Below are 20325 nucleotides of genomic sequence, written 5' to 3' on the forward strand. Positions count from 1 at the left end.
TAGCATAGGCTAGATTCCTGGTTATCTTTGGTAGATTCAGTGGAAATGTTCGCATTTTCTAACAGCCTTATACTTATTTTTGTAAGTTACTGGCTCTTTGCTTTATCACATCAGAGCCTGCAGCCTAACTCTGCTCCTGACAGGGGAAAGCTTTCAAATGTTCTTCAGAAATAAATATTAGTAGCACAACACTTGACACCTAAGTAACAAGTTAAGGACAACATTGCTAATTAAAGCTTAGGTAGTTTTAGATGTACATAGCAATACCCAGCTCTTCCTGATTAATAAAGATATTTAGAAAAGTGAAATATTTTCATATAGTTGTAGCAGAAGCATTTGTTAGCTGTTAATTAATTAATTGAGTACACCTGGTACAGGGATCTACTATGGAGACTTAATTGACAGGGGACAAATTAATTCTACAGCATTGAAAATGTGTATGTAACTTGAGCTGCCTAAAATCTGTATCTGTACAGAAGGCAATTATTCCCTTACAAAAAAGACTTTCACTTGTAGAACACTTTTGGTCTTCCAGAATGTTTAGTTAAGAAATAAATCAAAAATTAAGAGTGCAGTTAGTAGTACCTGTTTGAAAGAAGTAGCTTCGAAGGAAAGGACAAATGTGGCTAGATTCAACCATGCTATACGCAGCTACAACCACCTTAGATTCAATTAATTGTCCTAGTCAAGGCAGAAGAGAACTTATTCCTGTCTTTAAGTGAAACTCTACTTTTACCTAGAAAGAGTAGGTCAGACACGAGCTTATTTATCTTTAGTACTCTATTTCATAGTGAACAGCAGTTGAATTGCATACCAATAACCACTCATTAAATCTTTTACAAAATTAAAGCAGAATCACTGTTTACAAACATGATAACCTTCCACAAAACTAGCTACATTTAACACCACCACCTGCAAAAGTAATGGAATAAAATAGGATGGGCTGTGATGGAATCAAATACCTGAGAAAAAATTAGCCTTCCGAAATACTCCCTGCAGCATAAAGGATGAACAGCAAAAAATGCAGGGAGTGGTTTGTTTTTAAGGAGGTGAATTGTTTTTGCTTTGAGAAAGCCACGAGGTAACTGTTCACAGATGAGTGATTTTTTTAATTATACTATAATTTTTTTTCTGTCCTTAGAAAGTACACAGTGTGCTTTCCCTCACTCTATAATTGATTGAGGGGAATAAATTATTCCATTATTTACACACAACAAACAGGCTCTGGCATTCTGCCTCAGTGTTTTCCTCCTTAAGTTTAGGAGGTAATAATAAGTCAACTTCATCTTGCCTTTTTGCCAGCATACGTCCAATACATCCTGACATTTCACTAATGGCACTTGAATGTGGTTGTACAGTTATAAGAGTCTTATTTACTTTCACCATTTAACTTTCTCCTAGTCAGTTTGTTTCTCCTACCCTGACTGCCAGAATGATCTCCCCTCTCTGTATGCCATACTGCAGTTGCAGTCAGAGGTACTTGAGTTGGATCCTGCCTTGTTTTGAGAGAGGGCAGTGCTAGCAGTGTTCTCCACCAGCCCTGAGAATCTGGAACTTGGTCTCTCCCTTTGATCCAAAATAGCCCAACTGATGACCATCAAGGCATGCTGTTAAAGTCATTTACTTGATGAGGCATGCAAGGAGGTTAAGGGGTCTGTTCCTGGGAGATGAAGGAGCATTTCGATTAAGTTATGGGCTAGTTGTGTTCATTTTTTTCCTGTATGACTATTTTATGGTATTGGTGTATCATTATGAGATTGTAAACCTAATCATTAGAGTGTCAAGAGCTTTCATATGGCTATTTTTAATTGTTTAAAGAACAAAATGGTACAGTGATTTTCAAATGGGAATTTTAAAATTCAGAACCAAAAACTTCATTATGGCAGAGGTGGAGGCGAAATACAGAACAGAGCCAGGTGGTCTCAAGTTGTAGACCAAGCTTTGACACAAATTTCCTTTGTGTTCTCTGCCTTAGGTTCCCCGTCTCTAAAATGAGGACACTACTTACCTAGATCACACACGTTGTCCAAGCTAAGTACATTCTCATACCTCTGAAGGTGGAAAGCACTGTAAATGCCAAATATTCACTGAAATGAAATCACTTCTATTCATAGTAGTTTTAGAACCAAATTTATACACAGCCTATATTCTAGGCCTTAACTACTTCATAGTACAGCATGAAAGAGGAAAGTATCAAGAGAACATTTTCCGCTACAAGACTAGTGCTGTTGCAACAGCTTCACAATTTATGTTGAACTGGGCTGCTTAAGATAAATTTCAGTATAAAAAATAGTTTTCCATCTGGATTGTTTATTAATTACAGAAGAGTATGAATGCTTGCTGAAAAACAGTGTTGCTCAAAATGTGAAAACAGGACCATTTTATTTTTTTTAAAAGAAATTAGAGTAATTTGTTAAGGACAGCATATCAACAGGGAAGACTAATCTGTAAAAGTAGACAAGATTTTTTTTTTTTTTTAAATAAATTTGATGCAAGGGCATTTCAAAGTATTGCATCTACCAGCTAACCTGTAAAGCTACCCACAGGAAAAGATTTTTAGAGAAAATAGACATTTATACAAAATTATAAAATACTTATAAGAGTTATTGCATTTCAAGGGATAAAACATCCATTTTCTGTGACAGAACCAGTTAAGCCTTTTAAACAATATCTAAGGTTTGTAAAAATGGATCTTGAAGTATGCAAAAAACCAAAACTGTGTAAACTTTCTACAAAAGATTCCATCCCATTCCTGAGTACACTAAAGCTATGAAACATAAGGAGCACTGGGAAGGCAACAGTTTCTCACAGTGTGAGGTCTATGGGCATTTCCTTTCTACACACTGCTTCCCTCCTTCTTCATACTCTTGTTTAGAGATCCACATCTGTTGAAAGGTACCCTGCAAAACAGGAAAAAACAACAACTCACTGCTGTACCTAGGGTATCATTAGCTCTGACCGCATGAAAAGCAAACCAGCCTTTATATTTTTCAGGATGCAGCACAGGACCATGGCTCCAGCTATCTAAATGTATCTTTAAATTGGGTTTTGCATGTTAAGCAACTAGGGAAGATTGTCACACGAACTGTTGCTTCCACGCCCTCTCTGGATATTACTAAACTACTCCCTGCTAGCCTTGTCTCGTGTGCTCAGCAACTTGCTTTTTAGATGTATTTTTGGGCCTGATCCTTCAAGTTTAGTACTTTTAGAATGCTCTAGATGGCATGTAGTTTTCTAAAGATCCAGCAAGAGAATACCTCAGGAGCCCCACTTCCTTCCCCTCTGGAGGCAAGGAAAGGAACTTAATTAAAATTCTTTAGGTTTATGCACAGAGTATTCATTATTTTATCATCAGGTTTCTCCCCTCCCACAGCTGCTATGAAACTCAAATCACTAACAACAGGTTTCAGAGTAGCAGCCGTGTTAGTCTGTATCCGCAAAAAGAAAAGGAGGACTTGTGGCACCTTAGAGACTAACCAACTTATTTGAGCATAAGCTTTTGTGAGCTACAGCTCACTTCATCACTAATAAGACTCCTGTGGAATTAGGTTTTCAGCTAAAGATGCTGCTCAGCATCCCTTCCCAAAGCTATGTATGTTTACTGACCAGAGAAGCCAAAATGGAACCACCAATCCATGAACTGAACCTCCGCTCCACTGTTGTGTTGTTTGCTATCAACTTCAGCCGCATACTCTGAACAGAGAAAAAAATACACATTAGCAAGGTCAAACTGATAGGTAGCTCAACTGAAGGTTCAAAACTTTTCCCCTGAAGGGGATGGGGAGGAAGAGGTCTTAGGACTGCATTACAGACAAATATTCAAAGTGTTTAATTCATTTGTTGACACACAGGTCAAAGATACTACTCTATATACTCGTTCATAAGCCAAATATTTTTGGTAAAAAAGTGACGCATCAAAGAGTGGGGGTTGGCTTATAAACAAGTCTACACTAAAATTTGATGATTTTAAACTCTATGAAATCATTGAATTGAATATCTGATACACTGTCGTTTTGTTTACCTGGAGCGTCTGCAGGCATGGAGCCCCTAAGTTCCCTGTGGCTGCAGTTTGCCGTTCCCAGCTAATGGTAGCTGTGGGACACGCCTCCCGCAGCTCCCATTGGCTGGGAACGGCGAACCGTGGCCACAGGGAACTGAGGGGCTCCATGCCTGAAGATGCTCCAGGTAAACAAAACGTCCCAACCCACCAGTGGCTTACGCTGACGGGCCAGGAGTCAAAGTTTGCCAACTCCTGAAATATAGGGTTGGCTTATGAAAGGGTCACACAGCTTTTACTATTTTTAACCTATCCATCTTGGGGAGTCGGCTTATAAACTAATGAGCTAATGAACGAGTATATATGGTAATTCTATTACATTTTCTCTAATGTGGAGCTTGTCTGATTTGCACTTTGGAGTCCAGTGCTCCAAAAATTACAGGTTAAATAAAGTAGCATGTTGCTGTTTATTGGTAGTCTGTGACTTGTGTGTGCAATCCACAGAGAACAAAATCTTCTATGTTAATATGAGCTCAAACTGAATCAGTGAAATATCCTTGGAAATGGGTTAGCAGCAACACAACAGAAGCGAGAGATGATTAGGGGAAATTATCATGGCTTCGGAATAGTTACACAGCCCAGAATAGCCAGAATCGTTATCTGAAAGTAGAGATAGACATGCAGTATTTTAAAACTAGGTAAGGATTTGCTGAAGTCTGCTTTATGCTGTTACTCGTTTTCAAATTGCACTGAGTTTCTTTGAAACAGGATACATTTTTTCAACAGTCTGCAACTTGTGGCCCCGCTTTAGTCATTAAAGCTAAAAAGGGGCTGGGTCAAACAGTCTGAGCACAAGACTGGATTGCCTGCAAGCCCCAATGTTCCAATCCTGACGATTATACCGATTACTTTTGTAGCCTTCATAATTGTGACATCTGACCTTCAGTTGTCCCAATACACACTAATTGGATAATACTACCTATTTACCAGATTAGTTACATTTGCAAAAAAACTGAGGATTAGAAACACAATGGAGGTGCTAACACTTCAGTGAATCTCTCGCTTCTGCCTTTTACAAAAAAAAAAAAAAGCATTCCATGGCCACTGCATAATCCTAATGAAATCAAAGCTGCAATACAGCAGTCAGTGCCTGTATAGGCATGCGTGACAGGCTGTGCATACCCCACACCGGACAATAGAAGGTTAACTCCACATTAAGGGCAGCAGAAGTCCCGCCTCTCAGACCGTGCTGGGCATGCTCTAACGGCTGCCTCAGTATAAAAGGGAGCAGCCCAGCTCGTTCTAGACCGACCACTGAGGGGAGAAGATGCTTGATAGAGGCTCCAGGCTAGGAGCTGCTACAGCCAGAGACTGTGGGAACCGGAGAACCCAGGGACCAGACTGGTTGACTGCTATCTCCAGCGGATCCCCAGGAGTTGGACTTCCAGGGAGTTACCCCCACCAGGGAACCTGAAGACCCAGGCACTGTATGGATTGCTACCCATGGGAGATGCGGTAGGAAATGGCCCAGGAAGGTGGAGGGAGTGGTATCTAACAACCGAGCAAGGTCAGTGTGTTGCAGTAGGATTCCCTGCTGACTGGGTGATGGCCACTCCTGTCACCAACAGGGCCCTGGGTTGGGAACCAGTGGAAAGGAAGGGCTTGGATCCCCCTACCTGGCTGCCACCCACCCTTAGGTGGTGGCCCACTTCCCTGACTCTGGCCACTAGGCCATGCAGTCCTGTATTCGAGGGCTGCCATAATGACTCTGGCCTCTGCGCCGTGCTGCTCTCAGCCTAAGGACTGTCACCGCGGTGGTATCACTACCCCAACCTACCCTAAGGAGGACAGGGTGTGCATACCATGCAACAGCATGTACAAGGAAAAAAAACAGACCAAAAAATGACCCAAAGCAGCAATTTAATAAGCTGTCTTACTGGTGGAGTTTTCTGAGAGAGTTCTCTGTTCAGTCTGTCTGTAAAACTCTGTATTAAAGTGTTTCCTCCTGCTACAATCACACTGCCATAGAGGCCCTGGAAAGAGAAAAATGTGACACACAGAGTTCATTCTGAATGTATTTTGGAAACGTTTGTTTTCATAATATGCCATGAGTATATATGATCAGCAGTAAAAGTACACCTGACATCTAGACAAAGTTACACCATTATTAGTACAATCAGTTTTCTACCATGTAAAAAATACTTTTAAAAGATACATTGGGGGAAAAGGCAGTTTGATGACTGATTCTAAATGGCTTTTATTTACTGTTTTAACCTTTAGTACTTCTAGATCAGCTTGTTTTCATATTCCCCATGTTCTTCTGCGTGCACCTCCCCCTTCTCTCCCCCCCCACACACTGAGATATAAGAATGCACAACTAGATGTACCATCCACAAAGAACACACGAAGGAAGGATTTTTTCCCCCATTAGAAAAAAAGTGTCAATATTCTATTTCCATTCATTAATATGACAGTTGCCAAAGATGGAACACAGCCTACCCAGCCAGCTTGACTTTGCAATTAAGGAAGTGCAATGGATGGACCAACCCATGAGCAGCCAACATCAGAACTGCACACAGCCGAATGTTGCATGCTCTTCAACAGATGGTGTTGGTGGAAGCAAAAACGGAGAAGTTTAATTTTATGCTCTCTTTTTCCACCTGCACCATACAGTGAGTTAATATCAGAAACTATTTAATCTTCAGATATTTGGGGATGAATAATCACAAAAAGCTATACACATGACAGTTTGAAGCTACTCACTGCACATTGTAGAGTCATCAAACTCTGGATATTTAACATGCCATTTTATCTATCTGTTTCGTTATACCAGTGCGAAACAAGAGTAACTCAGGATTTCAATGGAGTCTCTGCATTTCCATCAGTGCAACAGAAGTGAGAATCTGACTTAGTGTTTCTCAAACCATGGGAACAGCTATCTTCATATATGTTTTATGAGCATATTCCCTTAATAGCTACACAACATGTAGATGATAATGTATAGGCACCTCAGAATAACCTCAAGAGGTCAAGATTTCCATTTTAACTGATGGCAAGTGTCCATGCCTCTTCAGTAAATTTCATAGCTAAAATATATTGTAACCACACAACAATTATTTTAAGCATAGATATTTTTCTGTCTGACTAACACTTACTGGTCTGATGTCTATATCACACATTCCAACGCTTGTGGTGACAACATGGCTAACACCCAGCATTGTGTTGCCAGATAAGCCCTGGAACAAAATTAGTAAATCACAAATCAGTGCTTCAAAACAGCAAGGCACATTAAAGCAGTGAATGAACAAGGGTCTAAAAAGTTCTGCAGACAAATCTTTTAATTTATCTAAATTTTTATTTCACACCCATCACCATGATCTCAGCACCACATGAGTTTTATTTAAAGAAAACCACATATCTTGAATTGCATTTCTACGACCGCACCCCAACATAGGTAGCCCTGGAGAGCATACAGTGTAAATACAAACATAGCTTTATAGTTTCATGCTTTTGCCATCATAACATACTGTGACCACATATAAAGGGAAAGGCTGCATAGAAGGGCTTCATAATAAAGTATATGTCTGCAAATTTTAATGTACTACTTTCATGGTTTTACCTTTACATTGGAAGGGTCAAACAGTCCTTCAGGAATTTTTAGACGCTCTGCACCAAAGTCACAATTATAACCATTGGGGAATTCATAGTGAACGGTCGGCATCTGTGCAGCTACCCTGGAGGTTGATATTGATCAGAACATTGGTCAGAAAGTAAAGATGCTAAATCACAATGCAGTGAATAGTCTAAACAGCATCATAAACAAAGAATTCTAAAGAATAAATTTTAATATGACTGTGCTTTTGGCAATCTTTCTGATTGTTATTAGAATTTATGCACATTGGCATGGCAAGTGTAATCTCTAATCCAGATATTCACAGTATTCCTAACTCCAAAAGTAAATGATTTTGTGTAACATCATACTTTTGCAATAAGCCTTACAATAGAAACCATGGACTCCTACTCTGATAAATACATTTGACATACACATACTGCTAGTTTTACAAAGATACAATGACCTACTGTTCATCATAGGTTGAATCTGACACTTGGAGGACAGAGGCTTGGAAATCCTGAATTACACACTATGGAGAGAAGAATAAAAAGAAAAGGTGTTATTAGGATTCCAGTTCAGAATTCAGTACTATGTTAGAATTATATAAATGTGAAACTGGACAAAAGCCTTAAACAATAAGTAAACTTGGAATCAAAACACTGAGTGCACAAAATATGTGCAAAGCTTCTTTAAAAAGCCATGAATGCATTTCAGTACATAGGTAATTTGCTGTACTAAATCCTTAGAAACTAAGGATTGTTCACAATCATAAGAGGTATTGTTTCAAGAACAATAGGTTTTAAAGAAGTCAGAATCTAGGGCACCTCCCATAATGACAGCGGAATATTTCCCCTCAGGAATTTTTAATGAAGGCTGGACTTGATCACAGCTATCATGGATTTTCATTGGCGATGTCTGTCTGAGAATATGATTGGATGATAAAAGCCTAATTGAGAGCTGAAGATTTAACTAGTGGAGAACCAAGAGCTCAGCAATATCACTGCAACAACACAAAAGACCAGACCTGCAAACTATCAAGACAGAGCTTCAGTTTTCCCACAAAGGAATTGTGGGAGGAGAAATCTGATTTAGGATTACAAAGGTGCACCCCAGTATGGTAACTCCTTAGTTAGGAACTTATCCCATCACATGCAATGATCTTCTGTATTGCATTAAAAAATGGAACACTAAAGGCGATGGCAAGTATGAGTGCCCAAGATTTGATACATACATACATGCTCCATGCTTTTACCCTTGTAACTATTTTATTGTGACACACTAAAATTAAAAAAAAAAAAAATCAGATCTAACTGTAAACATCAGCACGAACTAAAACCACTCCTACAAGCCTATCCAGGAAGTAAAGCACTAATGCCCTAGAATTTTCAGGGTTCGCAAGTTTTAAACAGGAGACAAAGAAGATTATCCGATGGAATTATATTCTAAAGATGAAAGAGCAGCTGAACTGATTTTAAAAAATTTATCCTCTCTCTACCCCCAAAAAGAAGAAAAATGTCCTCTCCTATTTTTTAGGCAGAAAGTTTTCTAATTTTCTCACACAAAAAGCTTCCTGGAATATACAGTAGCAAATGGGATCTCTTGTGGGCCAGGGGAGAAGAAAGGATTTACTTACATTACACATATAGTTGTGCCAAGATCTCGTGACCGGAGGTAACTTCTCTTTTCTCTTCCAATTTGCTGGTGATCCTTCACGAACTGCTTCCTGTGATTGTAGAAAAGTACACAGTCAGTCAACAATCTACACTCTGAAAAATGAACACTTTTAAAATCCAGTTAACTTTCCCACCTTTGATGCAATCATATATGGAGGGATTAGCTCTATGTTCATTTCCTGAAACAGTTCTCTGCACTGCATAGTAATAAAGTCTCCAGCAAGGGGTGATTTTACAATGCCTACAAAATATAAATAGAATTTTGGACTACGTTCAAATCCTTACAGAACAAGATGTCTGCAATAAATTGTTCATTTGAAACAAAAATAGCCCCTCTCCCACCTTCCACAAACACAAGCTTCTCCCTTTTCAAAGATACCACATTTTCTTTTAATATTAGTAATAAAACGCATTTCTTAATGCGATGATCACAGTATATAAATTATTACATCTGTGAAACTTTTTACCTTGTTGAAGTACATATCCATCATGCACTGGAATAGCAGTGGTGTGAGTTGCCCCACTATCCAAAATCAGGCCCGTGGATCGACCATTTGCAAAGCTAATCAAAAGGATTAGGGAGAATGACAGAATTTTTACTTGGGAGAGAGTTTTGTCAAATAGTTAGAGCACAACTAGCAACGAGGACCCTAAAGGTTCTATTCCTAGCCTCACAAGTGACTTGCTATGTTCATCCATTTACCCCTCTACATAAGGGTAATAAGTACCAACCTCGCATACATGTTAGGATTTAATTTATTTATGGTTGCAAACTGATTTTTGAGCTCCTTGGATGAGAAATTACATAAAAATCAAAGAAGTGTTCTGCAGAAAATCTCGAAATAAAATATTTCCCATTTATTTAGATTTTTGAACTGCCTATTAAAATGTACATGTTAGCTTAAGATATTTACATAATGCAGTGTAAAGGTTAATCAGTGATCTCAGAAGATTTCTATTGCAGAAGACAGAAATTACTGCATTTTAGTAATCTGAGCAAAGCCATTTTAGGCATGCTGAGCTCTAACAAATAGCATAGGCTGTAAATATACACTAGAAGAAGTTGTCTCCCAGGACAGGAATCACACCAAGGGGTTTTCAAAGTTGAGAATTAAGGAGAACACACAGAACTGGAAGCTATCCTGTTCACATCAGCCATATGGATGGTTACGGAAATATTCATTTTGGTTAGAAAGAAAAGAGTAACTTATCTTATTCTAATAATACCACATTGAAGAAGCTTGCTTTATTTCTTGGAAAAATACATGGATCAACATTTCAAGGATACGCTGTAAGAACTGCAGTTTTACACAAGAAAAAAGCAGGGATATTGTAATGTTCAAACATCAGTTCTGTCAATTTTTCACGCTTTGCTCTGGTATTCCACTACAAAAGAGAAAAAAAAAATAGGTAAATAGAAATATGTTTACCTCAAGATCCATTATATTTATTACTGTATGCTCACAGGATGCCAGAAAGATATAAAAAGAAAGTTAGGATTATTACAGTTGTAGTTTAAGAGCAGTTGCAAAGTTACATAAAGAAAACAAATATATATATTCTTGGAATTTTATTTCCTTAGATGAGAATTCACTTTTTGTGCAACAAGCATTTCATTGCAGACTCACACACAAACACAGGAGGACTTTCTGAAATTTAAAAGGATGTTTACATGCATTTCCAGGGGGTTCAACTTTAAGCTATTAAAATAATAAATTTCTGTTGTTACTACTTCTAGAACCCCTTCCATACCAGAATCTCAAAGCTCTTTATGAAAGAGCCCAAAACACTCCTGTGAAACAAGTGTTACCCCTGTTTTACATGAGGAAATGTACATGTACACAGATGTAAAGTGGCTTGGCCAAGGGAGAAAACTGAACTCAGATTTCCCAGCTTTCAAAGCATCTTACCACAGCTTTACTGAAGCAAAGGCAAAGACAATGTGCTAAGACACACCTGTGGATTGGAAGTCCCATTTTATTGTGAACTTCTTCTAAGTTAATTGTTAAGTGAGTTTAGCCCTCATGTTAGGAGTCTGACTGAAGACCTTCATTTAGCTATTGAACAGGCAACCCCCATTCAGAGTGCTCCATACTCCATCACTGAACCTCAACCCTTCTAGAGGGATCATGTTTAGGAGTGGGAGGGTAGCATAGTCTCCCTATGCATTTAGTAGCTGCCTTCTTGACAGTTTCAGGTAGATCAACTGTGGTGGTATGTTCTGTTACGTGGACATCTATACACAGAGAACTAGAGTGAAACCAAGAACTCATTTCACAGCCTTCAAAACACCACCAACTTGAATTTAGTACCAGCCTTGGGTGGATTTATTTTTGTTTATACTTCTATAGCATGCATTCCCTGTAATATCCAAGTGCCTCTGAACTGCTAGCTGAAAAGTGAAAGGCGTCCATTCTTAATTCAATCCCCCATACCCTTCCCTACCTGAACCTATCCAGACCCTTTCAAGCCACCACTTTCAATACATTGTGGAAAAATTTTATTTGCAATAATTGTATGTAAAGGAGGCTTCATGTTCATTGTATGCACCCTCTGTGGTTTATATTTGATTCCTGTATTGTGCCTTGTAATCTAGAGCACAGTAAGGTGGGGAACTGCAGTTTACGTGTCTACTTAAATTCTTACTCCTACATTTTTATTTGATCTATGAAGCCACTGAGTAATCCAGAGAACCAAGGTAAAAGCTTTGCCAATATACGTATTCCTCTCCCTGGTTCTGTTTTTGAAGGGCTTGATGTAATGAATGATTTTCAAAAACATCTCTATTTTTAGTTAGTATAATAAAAGATCACCTACAATTTTACATTTCCCCCACCCTCCCCAAGAAACAAGAGAAAGCTATTACAAAACAAAGGCTCTAAGAGGAAATCCAGCTTGAAATATGCAATCTTCATTTGAGCAGAGAGTGGGCAGTATGTACTATATCATAAGAGTGGTTATCATTTCAAGTTACTGACAAAAAAATAAATTAACAAAAAATAAAACACAGAGAATAATCCGGCAGAGTATTTTTAAATTGTTACCTCTGGAGCCCTGCAAATCTGTAGACATCAGATTTATATCCATGTTTGCAGACTGGATGTGGATACAAATTTTGTATCCACACAGGGCTCTAGTTACCACCTCTTAATTTTCTAAAAATTTCCACACTCCTAAGTTACAATTCTGTATAAGGTTTGTACAGACAAGATTAGAACATTCCTAAATCCCAATGACAATTTGTTCATTATGACATTTCAAAACAGGAAATATGCTTTTACTCACTGGTGCTTCAGACATTAGGACAGGGTGCAAACTTGCTTCAGATTTAATATGCATCTTGTATGTGTGATCCAAAATTGCCTGGAAACTATCCCAGTCCTCAACTGTAAAAATGTTAAAGCAGTTGCAGAAGTTTAGACAATGTTACTGCATTTTCAGAAAGACACATTAAGTGAGTCATCTAAAAACATAGATCAACCAATCAATTTTCTACTGAGCAGCAGTCTTAAAAATTCACACACTTCAGCAGCTTCACAAAGTTCTATACTGCTTACTGTACCCATAATATTCATCCCCCTTCTTTTTCCCCACCACCATCATCAGATGGGACCCATTCCAACCCATTACATGGAGGAAAACCTCTAGTTTTTCCTCAGATCAAGCAAATGTTCACAGCCTGATAATTAAAATAACTTTAGAATAAAATGTTTTTCACTTTTACACCAAGAGTATTCATGCAAATGAAATGTTAATATATTTTGCATATGACAGATGTAACTTTGCAGCTGAATATAAAGTTAGTGATCAGATTTTAAGAACAAGAGGAAAAAGACAGAGCACCATACTCATTCCATTTTTTAAGGGTGAAATAGCCTCCATGTTTTCCCTTGGAACTCGCAGTGCATTGGTGTCTATGTAGTAAGTAGGGCCCCCTTGTTTGCCTTTGTCACCATCTATTTCCATCAGGGTACTGCCATCGTCCCTTTCCAGTACCACACCAATAGCAGTGGGAAAGTCAACCTGCAATGTAAAATGTGGGCAGGGTATGGCAATTACACAGTGTGTATTTTACTTACTCAAAGTACTGTTTTTATTTCAGCTATACTTTTTTTAAAAAACATTTTCTACAAACTCAGAACTTGTTTGCTGGCTCATATAATACTTTTTTACATTTTAATCTTATACAATCACAGTGACTCTTACCTTTGGACAGTCCTCACCAGCATAGCCAGCTCTCACTGTATAGGAGCCAATATCAAAAACAAGAGCCCCAACTTCATCTGTAAGAATTATTAGTAAACAGGCAGTCAGTAATTATTACAGTCATATAACAAAAACTAAAATCACTGTGCTTACCAGCCAAAATGTACAAGCCAAGATACTTTTTGTTAAACATGTGTGCAAATCACCACCACAACTTTTAACCAGGATTTAAAATTGGCAAAGAACAGAACATTTTCTATCAGAAATTTAAGTTGCACAAGAGTGATCCAAAAAAGCTACTGTATTTTAACTAAATAATCAATAAAGTACTTTCATTCAAAATAAGCAAAAAAAGCAATTTTTGCAGAGTAAAAAAAATATTGAACCATCTTCTGGAAGAGATTTTCAGAATGTGTTATGATTTACCCACACAGCAAGTTACATGGGCCCCTACTTCCTTGGATTATTAGAAATTAATCAGAAAAAAAGTTAAAACTAGATGTAACAGTCTATAGACACTGATGTTTAAATTAAGAAATACATTCATTCTTTCAAGCACTGATCCCCAAAGAGGCTCTGTATAGGCTCAACAAGATTGGGGTCCAGGTTGGCAAAATTAAATCTTTAATCTTGTAGCGCTGGGTACAGGAGATGCTCCGGTGCAAGACTATAATACTTTGGCTTCCAAATAAATCTTTATTCTTGTAGTGCTAACCTGAATTTCCCACCAGCAACGTAACAGCACCAAATGTTGCCTGACACCACTAATCTGGCTGTCTGACAGTTCTAACAAGTAGGAAAAGCTTTAATGAAATTTACCAAAGACAGAAACTAAGGCCTTCAAACTAGTTAGACTTTCCATTTTAATGAAAACTTTCAAGGTATATTGAAGCGTTGTGCATTTCCGTAGCAGAGAAAGCTGAATGGAGTTATAGCTGTGATGGGAAGAACTATGTGGGGAAAACTAAGTTTTATACAGGAGAGCTGTAACAGAGAGAGAGGTGTTCATGGGTGGAGCAATACAGCTGTACTTCAGCTGAGAGAACTGCTTAGAGCAAAGCTGTCACTTTATGCACCAGAGCAGCAGCAAATAACTGGGAAGGGGAAGAGCTGCAGGAAATGGGGAGCTGCAGCAGAACGACTACAAGGAGGCTCATGGTTTGGGAAACTACAGCAGCATTAAGTGGGGAAGAGCTGCAGGGGAAGTGTGGAACAGAAAAATTCATGGATGCGGGGGAAGCTGCAGACAGCCCAAACCTTTGTGGGAAGTGACAGCAAATGTAACGGACAAACTAGAACACAGGCTTGGGGGTGCAGCAGGCTGGGGCTCAGAGGGGGACCAGCAGGAGACAGAGGCTCAGAGGAGGACAGAAGAAGGCTCATGGGGAACAGCCCTGGGGGTGCAGCAGCTCAGAAGGGGGCCTGGGGAGGCTCATAGGGTACAGCTCTGGGGTGCAGCAGACAGTGGCTTGGAGGGGGACCTGGGGAAGCAGCAAGAGGCAGGGGCTCGTGGGGAACAGCCCTGCAGGTGCAGCAGCAGGAGGCAGGGGCTCGGAGGGGGGCGGGCAGAGGCTCGTGGGGAACAGCCCTGGGGAGCAGCAGCAGGAGGCAGGGGCTCGGAGGGGGGCGGGCGGAGGCTTGTGGGGAACAGCCCTGTGGGTCCAGCAGCAGGAGGCAGGGGCTCGGAGGGGGGCGGGCAGAGGCTTGTGGGGAACAGCCCTGGGGGTCCAGCAGCAGGAGGCAGGGGCTCGGAGGGGGGCGGGCGGAGGCTCGTGGGGAACAGCCCTGGGGGAGCAGGAGGCAGGGGCTCGGACGGGGGCGGGCGGAGGCTTGTGGGGAACAGCCCTGGGGGTCCAGCAGCAGGAGGCAGGGGCTCGGAGGGGGGCGGAAGGAGGCTCATGGGGAACAGCCCTGGGGGAGCAGCAGCAGGAGGCAGGGGCTCGGAGGGGGGCGGGCGGAGGCTTGTGGGGAACAGCCCTGGGGGTCCAGCAGCAGGAGGCAGGGGCTCGGAGGGGGGCGGGCAGGGGCTCGTGGGGAACAGCCCTGGGGGTCCAGCAGCAGGAGGCAGGGGCTCGGAGGGGGGCGGGCGGAGGCTCGTGGGGAACAGCCCTGGGGGTGCAGCAGCAGGAGGCAGGGGCTCGGAGGGGGGCGGGCGGAGGCTCGTGGGGAACAGCCCTGGGGGTGTAGCAGGAGGCAGGGGCTCGGAGGGGGGCGGGCGGAGGCTCGTGGGGAACAGCCCTGGGGGTCCAGCAGCAGGAGGCAGGGGCTCGGAGGGGGGCGGGCGGAGGCTCGTGGGGAACAGCCCTGGGGAGCAGCAGCAGGAGGCAGGGGCTCGGAGGGGGGCGGAAGGAGGCTCATGGGGAACAGCCCTGGGGAGCAGCAGCAGGAGGCAGGGGCTCGGACGGGGGCGGGCGGAGGCTCGTGGGGAACAGCCCTGGGGGTGTAGCAGGAGGCAGGGGCTCGGAGGGGGGCGGGCGGAGGCTCGTGGGAAACAGCCCTGGGGAGCAGCAGCAGGAGGCAGGGGCTCGGAGGGGGGCGGGCGGAGGCTCGTGGGGAACAGCCCTGGGGGTCCAGCAGCAGCAGGCAGGGGCTCGGAGGGGGGCGGGCGGAGGCTTGTGGGGAACAGCCCTAGGGAGCAGCAGCAGGAGGCAGGGGCTCGGAGGGGGGCGGGCGGAGGCTTGTGGGGAACAGCCCTGTGGGTCCAGCAGCAGGAGGCAGGGGCTCGGAGGGGGGCGGAAGGAGGCTCATGGGGAACAGCCCTGGGGGAGCAGCAGCAGGAGGCAGGGGCTCGGAGGGGGGCGGGCGGAGGCTCGTGGGGAACAGCCCTGGGGGTCCAGCAGCAGGAGGCAGGGGCTCGGAGGGGGGCGGGCGGAGGCTCGTGGGGAACAGCCCTGGGGAGCAGCAGCAGGAGGCAGGGGCTCGGAGGGGGGCGGGCGGAGGCTCGTGGGGAACAGCCCTGGGGGTCCAGCAGCAGGAGGCAGGGGCTCGGAGGGGGGCGGGTGGAGGCTCGTGGGGAACAGCCCTGGGGGAGCAGGAGGCAGGGGCTCGGAGGGGGGCGGGCGGAGGCTCGTGGGGAACAGCCCTGGGGGTCCAGCGGCAGGAGGCAGGGGCTCGGAGGGGGGCGGGCAGGGGCTCGTGGGGAACAGCCCTGGGGGTCCAGCAGCAGGAGGCAGGGGCTCGGAGGGGGGCGGGCGGAGGCTCGTGGGGAACAGCCCTGGGGGTCCAGCAGCAGGAGGCAGGGGCTCGGACGGGGGCGGGCGGAGGCTCGTGGGGAACAGCCCTGGGGAGCAGCAGCAGGAGGCAGGGGCTCGGAGGGGGGCGGGCGGAGGCTCGTGGGGAACAGCCCTGAGGAGCAGCAGCAGCAGGCAGGGGCTCGGAGGGGGACGGGCGGAGGCTTGTGGGGAACAGCCCTAGGGAGCAGCAGCAGGAGGCAGGGGCTCGGAGGGGGGCGGGCGGAGGCTTGTGGGGAACAGCCCTGGGGGAGCAGCAGCAGGAGGCAGGGGCTCGGAGGGGGGCGGGCGGAGGCTCGTGGGGAACAGCCCTGGGGGTCCAGCAGCAGGAGGCAGGGGCTCGGAGGGGGGCGGGCGGAGGCTCGTGGGGAACAGCCCTGGGGGTGCAGCAGCAGGAGGCAGGGGCTCGGAGGGGGGCGGGCGGAGGCTCGTGGGGAACAGCCCTGGGGGTCCAGCAGCAGGAGGCAGGGGCTCGGAGGGGGGCGGGCAGGGGCTCGTGGGGAACAGCCCTGGGGGTCCAGCAGCAGGAGGCAGGGGCTCGGAGGGGGGCGGGCAGGGGCTCGTGGGGAACAGCCCTGGGGAGCAACAGCAGGAGGCAGGGGCTCGGAGGGGGGCGGGCGGAGGCTCGTGGGGAACAGCCCTGGGGGTCCAGCAGCAGCAGGCAGGGGCTCGGAGGGGGGCGGGCGGAGGCTCGTGGGGAACAGCCCTGCAGGTGCAGCAGCAGGAGGCAGGGGCTCGGAGGGGGGCGGGCGGAGGCTCGTGGGGAACAGCCCTGGGGAGCAGCAGCAGGAGGCAGGGGCTCGGAGGGGAGCGGAAAGAGGCTCGTGGGGAACAGCCCTGGGGGTCCAGCAGCAGGAGGCAGGGGCTCGGAGGGGGGCGGGCAGGGGCTCGTGGGGAACAGCCCTGGAGGAGCAGCAGCAGGAGGCAGGGGCTCGGAGGGGGGCGGAAGGAGGCTCATGGGGAACAGCCCTGGGGGTCCAGCAGCAGGAGGCAGGGGCTCGGAGGGGGGCGGGCGGAGGCTCGTGGGGAACAGCCCTGGGGGAGCAGCAGCAGGAGGCAGGGGCTCGGAGGGGGGCGGGCGGAGGCTTGTGGGGAACAGCCCTGGGGGTCCAGCAGCAGGAGGCAGGGGCTCGGAGGGGGGCGGGCAGGGGCTCGTGGGGAACAGCCCTGGGGGTCCAGCAGCAGGAGGCAGGGGCTCGGAGGGGGGCGGGCGGAGGCTCGTGGGGAACAGCCCTGGGGGTGCAGCAGCAGGAGGCAGGGGCTCGGAGGGGGGCGGGCGGAGGCTCGTGGGGAACAGCCCTGGGGGTGTAGCAGGAGGCAGGGGCTCGGAGGGGGGCGGGCGGAGGCTCGTGGGGAACAGCCCTGGGGGTCCAGCAGCAGGAGGCAGGGGCTCGGAGGGGGGCGGGCGGAGGCTCGTGGGGAACAGCCCTGGGGGTCCAGCAGCAGGAGGCAGGGGCTCGGAGGGGGGCGGGCGGAGGCTCGTGGGGAACAGCCCTGGGGAGCAGCAGCAGCAGGCAGGGGCTCGGAGGGGGGCGGGCGGAGGCTCGTGGGGAACAGCCCTGGGGAGCAGCAGCAGGAGGCAGGGGCTCGGAGGGGGGCGGGCGGAGGCTCGTGGGGAACAGCCCTGGGGGAGCAGCAGCAGGAGGCAGGGGCTCGGAGGGGGGCGGGCGGAGGCTCGTGGGGAACAGCCCTGGGGGAGCAGCAGCAGGAGGCAGGGGCTCGGAGGGGAGCGGAAGGAGGCTCGTGGGGAACAGCCCTGGGGAGCAGCAGCAGGAGGCAGGGGCTCGGAGGGGGGCGGGCGGAGGCTCGTGGGGAACAGCCCTGGGGGTGCAGCAGCAGGAGGCAGGGGCTCGGAGGGGGGCGGGCGGAGGCTCGTGGGGAACAGCCCTGGGGGTGCAGCAGCAGGAGGCAGGGGCTCGGAGGGGGGCGGGCGGAGGCTCGTGGGGAACAGCCCTGGGGGTGCAGCAGCAGGAGGCAGGGGCTCGGAGGGGGGCGGGCGGAGGCTCGTGGGGAACAGCCCTGGGGGTCCAGCAGCAGGAGGCAGGGGCTTGGAGGGGGGCGGGCGGAGGCTCGTGGGGAACAGCCCTGGGGAGCAGCAGCAGGAGGCAGGGGCTCGGAGGGGGGCGGGCGGAGGCTCGTGGGGAACAGCCCTGGGGAGCAGCAGCAGGAGGCGCTCGGAGGTGGCGCTCCATGGGCGGGCACTCACCTCCCCCGTACACCCCGCCGCTCATGGCTGCCACTGGGCCTGTCTCTCGCCGCGGTCCTGGCAGCCCCCCGGGAACTAGCTGTTCTGGCAACAATAGCCGAGTGCGCGGCGGGCCCGCGCTCACTCACACCGCCGGCTGAACCGAACCTGCTGCTCTCTCCCCTCCAGCCAACGGAGCGCGCCTGGTCTCCCAAAGCACCTACCACAGCGCCGGCTTGCGAGCTACCCGAGAGTGAGCGACCAATCGTGGCTAGCAAGGGGCGGGCCGAGCGCGCGGGAGGCCTATCCCAGCCAGGAAAAAGCGGGAAGGAAGCAAGAACGGTTGCAGTGTGCGGGTAGGGTCAGCGGAGACACTGGGCGGGGTTTGGGGGTAAAGGGCGGGGATGGAGAGGCGTTGATAAGACAGGGGGGCTGGGGTCAGGCTGATGGGGTGGAGACTGGGCCCAGGGAGGGGGGCTTTGGGGCTGGGGCTGGGGCTGGCTGGGGGCTAGGGAAAGGTATGCTGGAGCTGGGATTTGTGGGCAAGGGAGGGGTGTTTTGGGGATGTAGCTGGGGATTAGGGAGAGGCATTTTGTGGTGGGATGCGTTAGGAGGCTAGGAGGGGTATTTTGGCGCAGGATGGGGTTATGGGGCTAGGGAGGGGTGTTTTGGGGCTGGCTTGAATAAGGAGTTGATAACTGGCCAAACCTGTCCACATCAGGGACGCAAAAGGCCTGAGCAGGAAAAAAAAAAGTGCTTTTGTAGTGTTGTGATGCTCTCTTGGGGTGTCCTGAACAGTAAGCTGCTGCGTTACCCCTCTGCCAAAGAGAGCTTTGCTGGAGCTTAAACAGCATGAGTCAGCTCCTTGCCACAGGAGTCTGTCTGCATCACCAGCAAACTCCTCGAGACTCTGCTTACCTCTCCTTTATCTTGCAGGTAACATTCACTGAAACCCAGTTCTTAAGTTCCCTATTGATGTTTTTGTGCAGCGTGCATTCTCCATTCACAAAAATTACCAAGTTTGCTTTCTTCAAAGTGACGGAATGCACTCAAGCCAGCCTATCGGTGCAGCTGAGGATGCATGCCTTACCTTAATATAACAGTACTGAGATGAATTGATAAAATAAGTTTATTAAGAAGAGATGTAAGTGATAGTAACCAAGAGAAAGAGAGACTGGTATAGCATAGTTACAAGCAAAACAAAATAACATGCTTTCTAGTAAAACCTAACTTTAGCAAGTTACAATCTTTGTCTAAGTAGCTTTCTCACTTACATCAAGCTATCATCTCCAGCTCCTCCGAGTACCTTTCCCAGGTCTGGAGATTAGCTCTGTGTAAGCCTGAAAGAATGTCGTTTTCACCAACTGAAGTTGGTTTAATAGAAGATATTACTTCACCCACCTTGTCTTTCTAATAAAAAG

The 20325-nt window shown here is 47.0% G+C and overlaps 1 protein-coding gene across 1 annotated transcript; it reads right to left on the reverse strand.

The window, feature by feature from the left end:
- Positions 1 to 765: 765 nt before the first annotated feature.
- Positions 766 to 19225, reverse strand: ACTL6A (actin like 6A). The gene is made up of 14 exons (XM_037908650.2): positions 18926 to 19225; positions 13490 to 13566; positions 13132 to 13306; positions 12569 to 12669; positions 10572 to 10669; positions 9751 to 9845; positions 9418 to 9524; positions 9244 to 9333; positions 8078 to 8139; positions 7617 to 7731; positions 7153 to 7233; positions 5935 to 6030; positions 3607 to 3693; positions 766 to 2900 (listed from the first exon to the last, which is right to left on the reverse strand). The coding sequence occupies exons 1-14, from the start codon at positions 18948 to 18950 to the stop codon at positions 2820 to 2822; spliced, it is 1290 nt and encodes a 429-aa protein (XP_037764578.1). The 5' UTR covers positions 18951 to 19225; the 3' UTR covers positions 766 to 2819.
- Positions 19226 to 20325: the final 1100 nt, after the last annotated feature.

This window comes from Chelonia mydas, chromosome 9 (assembly GCF_015237465.2).
Source record: "Chelonia mydas isolate rCheMyd1 chromosome 9, rCheMyd1.pri.v2, whole genome shotgun sequence".
Lineage (NCBI taxonomy): Eukaryota > Metazoa > Chordata > Testudines > Cheloniidae > Chelonia > Chelonia mydas.

Coding starts and splice junctions, on each gene's coding strand:
- ACTL6A (XM_037908650.2), bottom strand. CDS start 18,950: ATGAGCGGCGGGGTGTACGGGGGAG. Junction 10,670..12,568: donor TCCTAATGTCTGAAGCACCA/GTGAGTAAAAGC, acceptor TCTCTTTTGTAG/TGGAATACCAGAGCAAAGCG. Junction 8,140..9,243: donor GGCACAACTATATGTGTAAT/GTAAGTAAATCC, acceptor TTCTCTCCATAG/TGTGTAATTCAGGATTTCCA.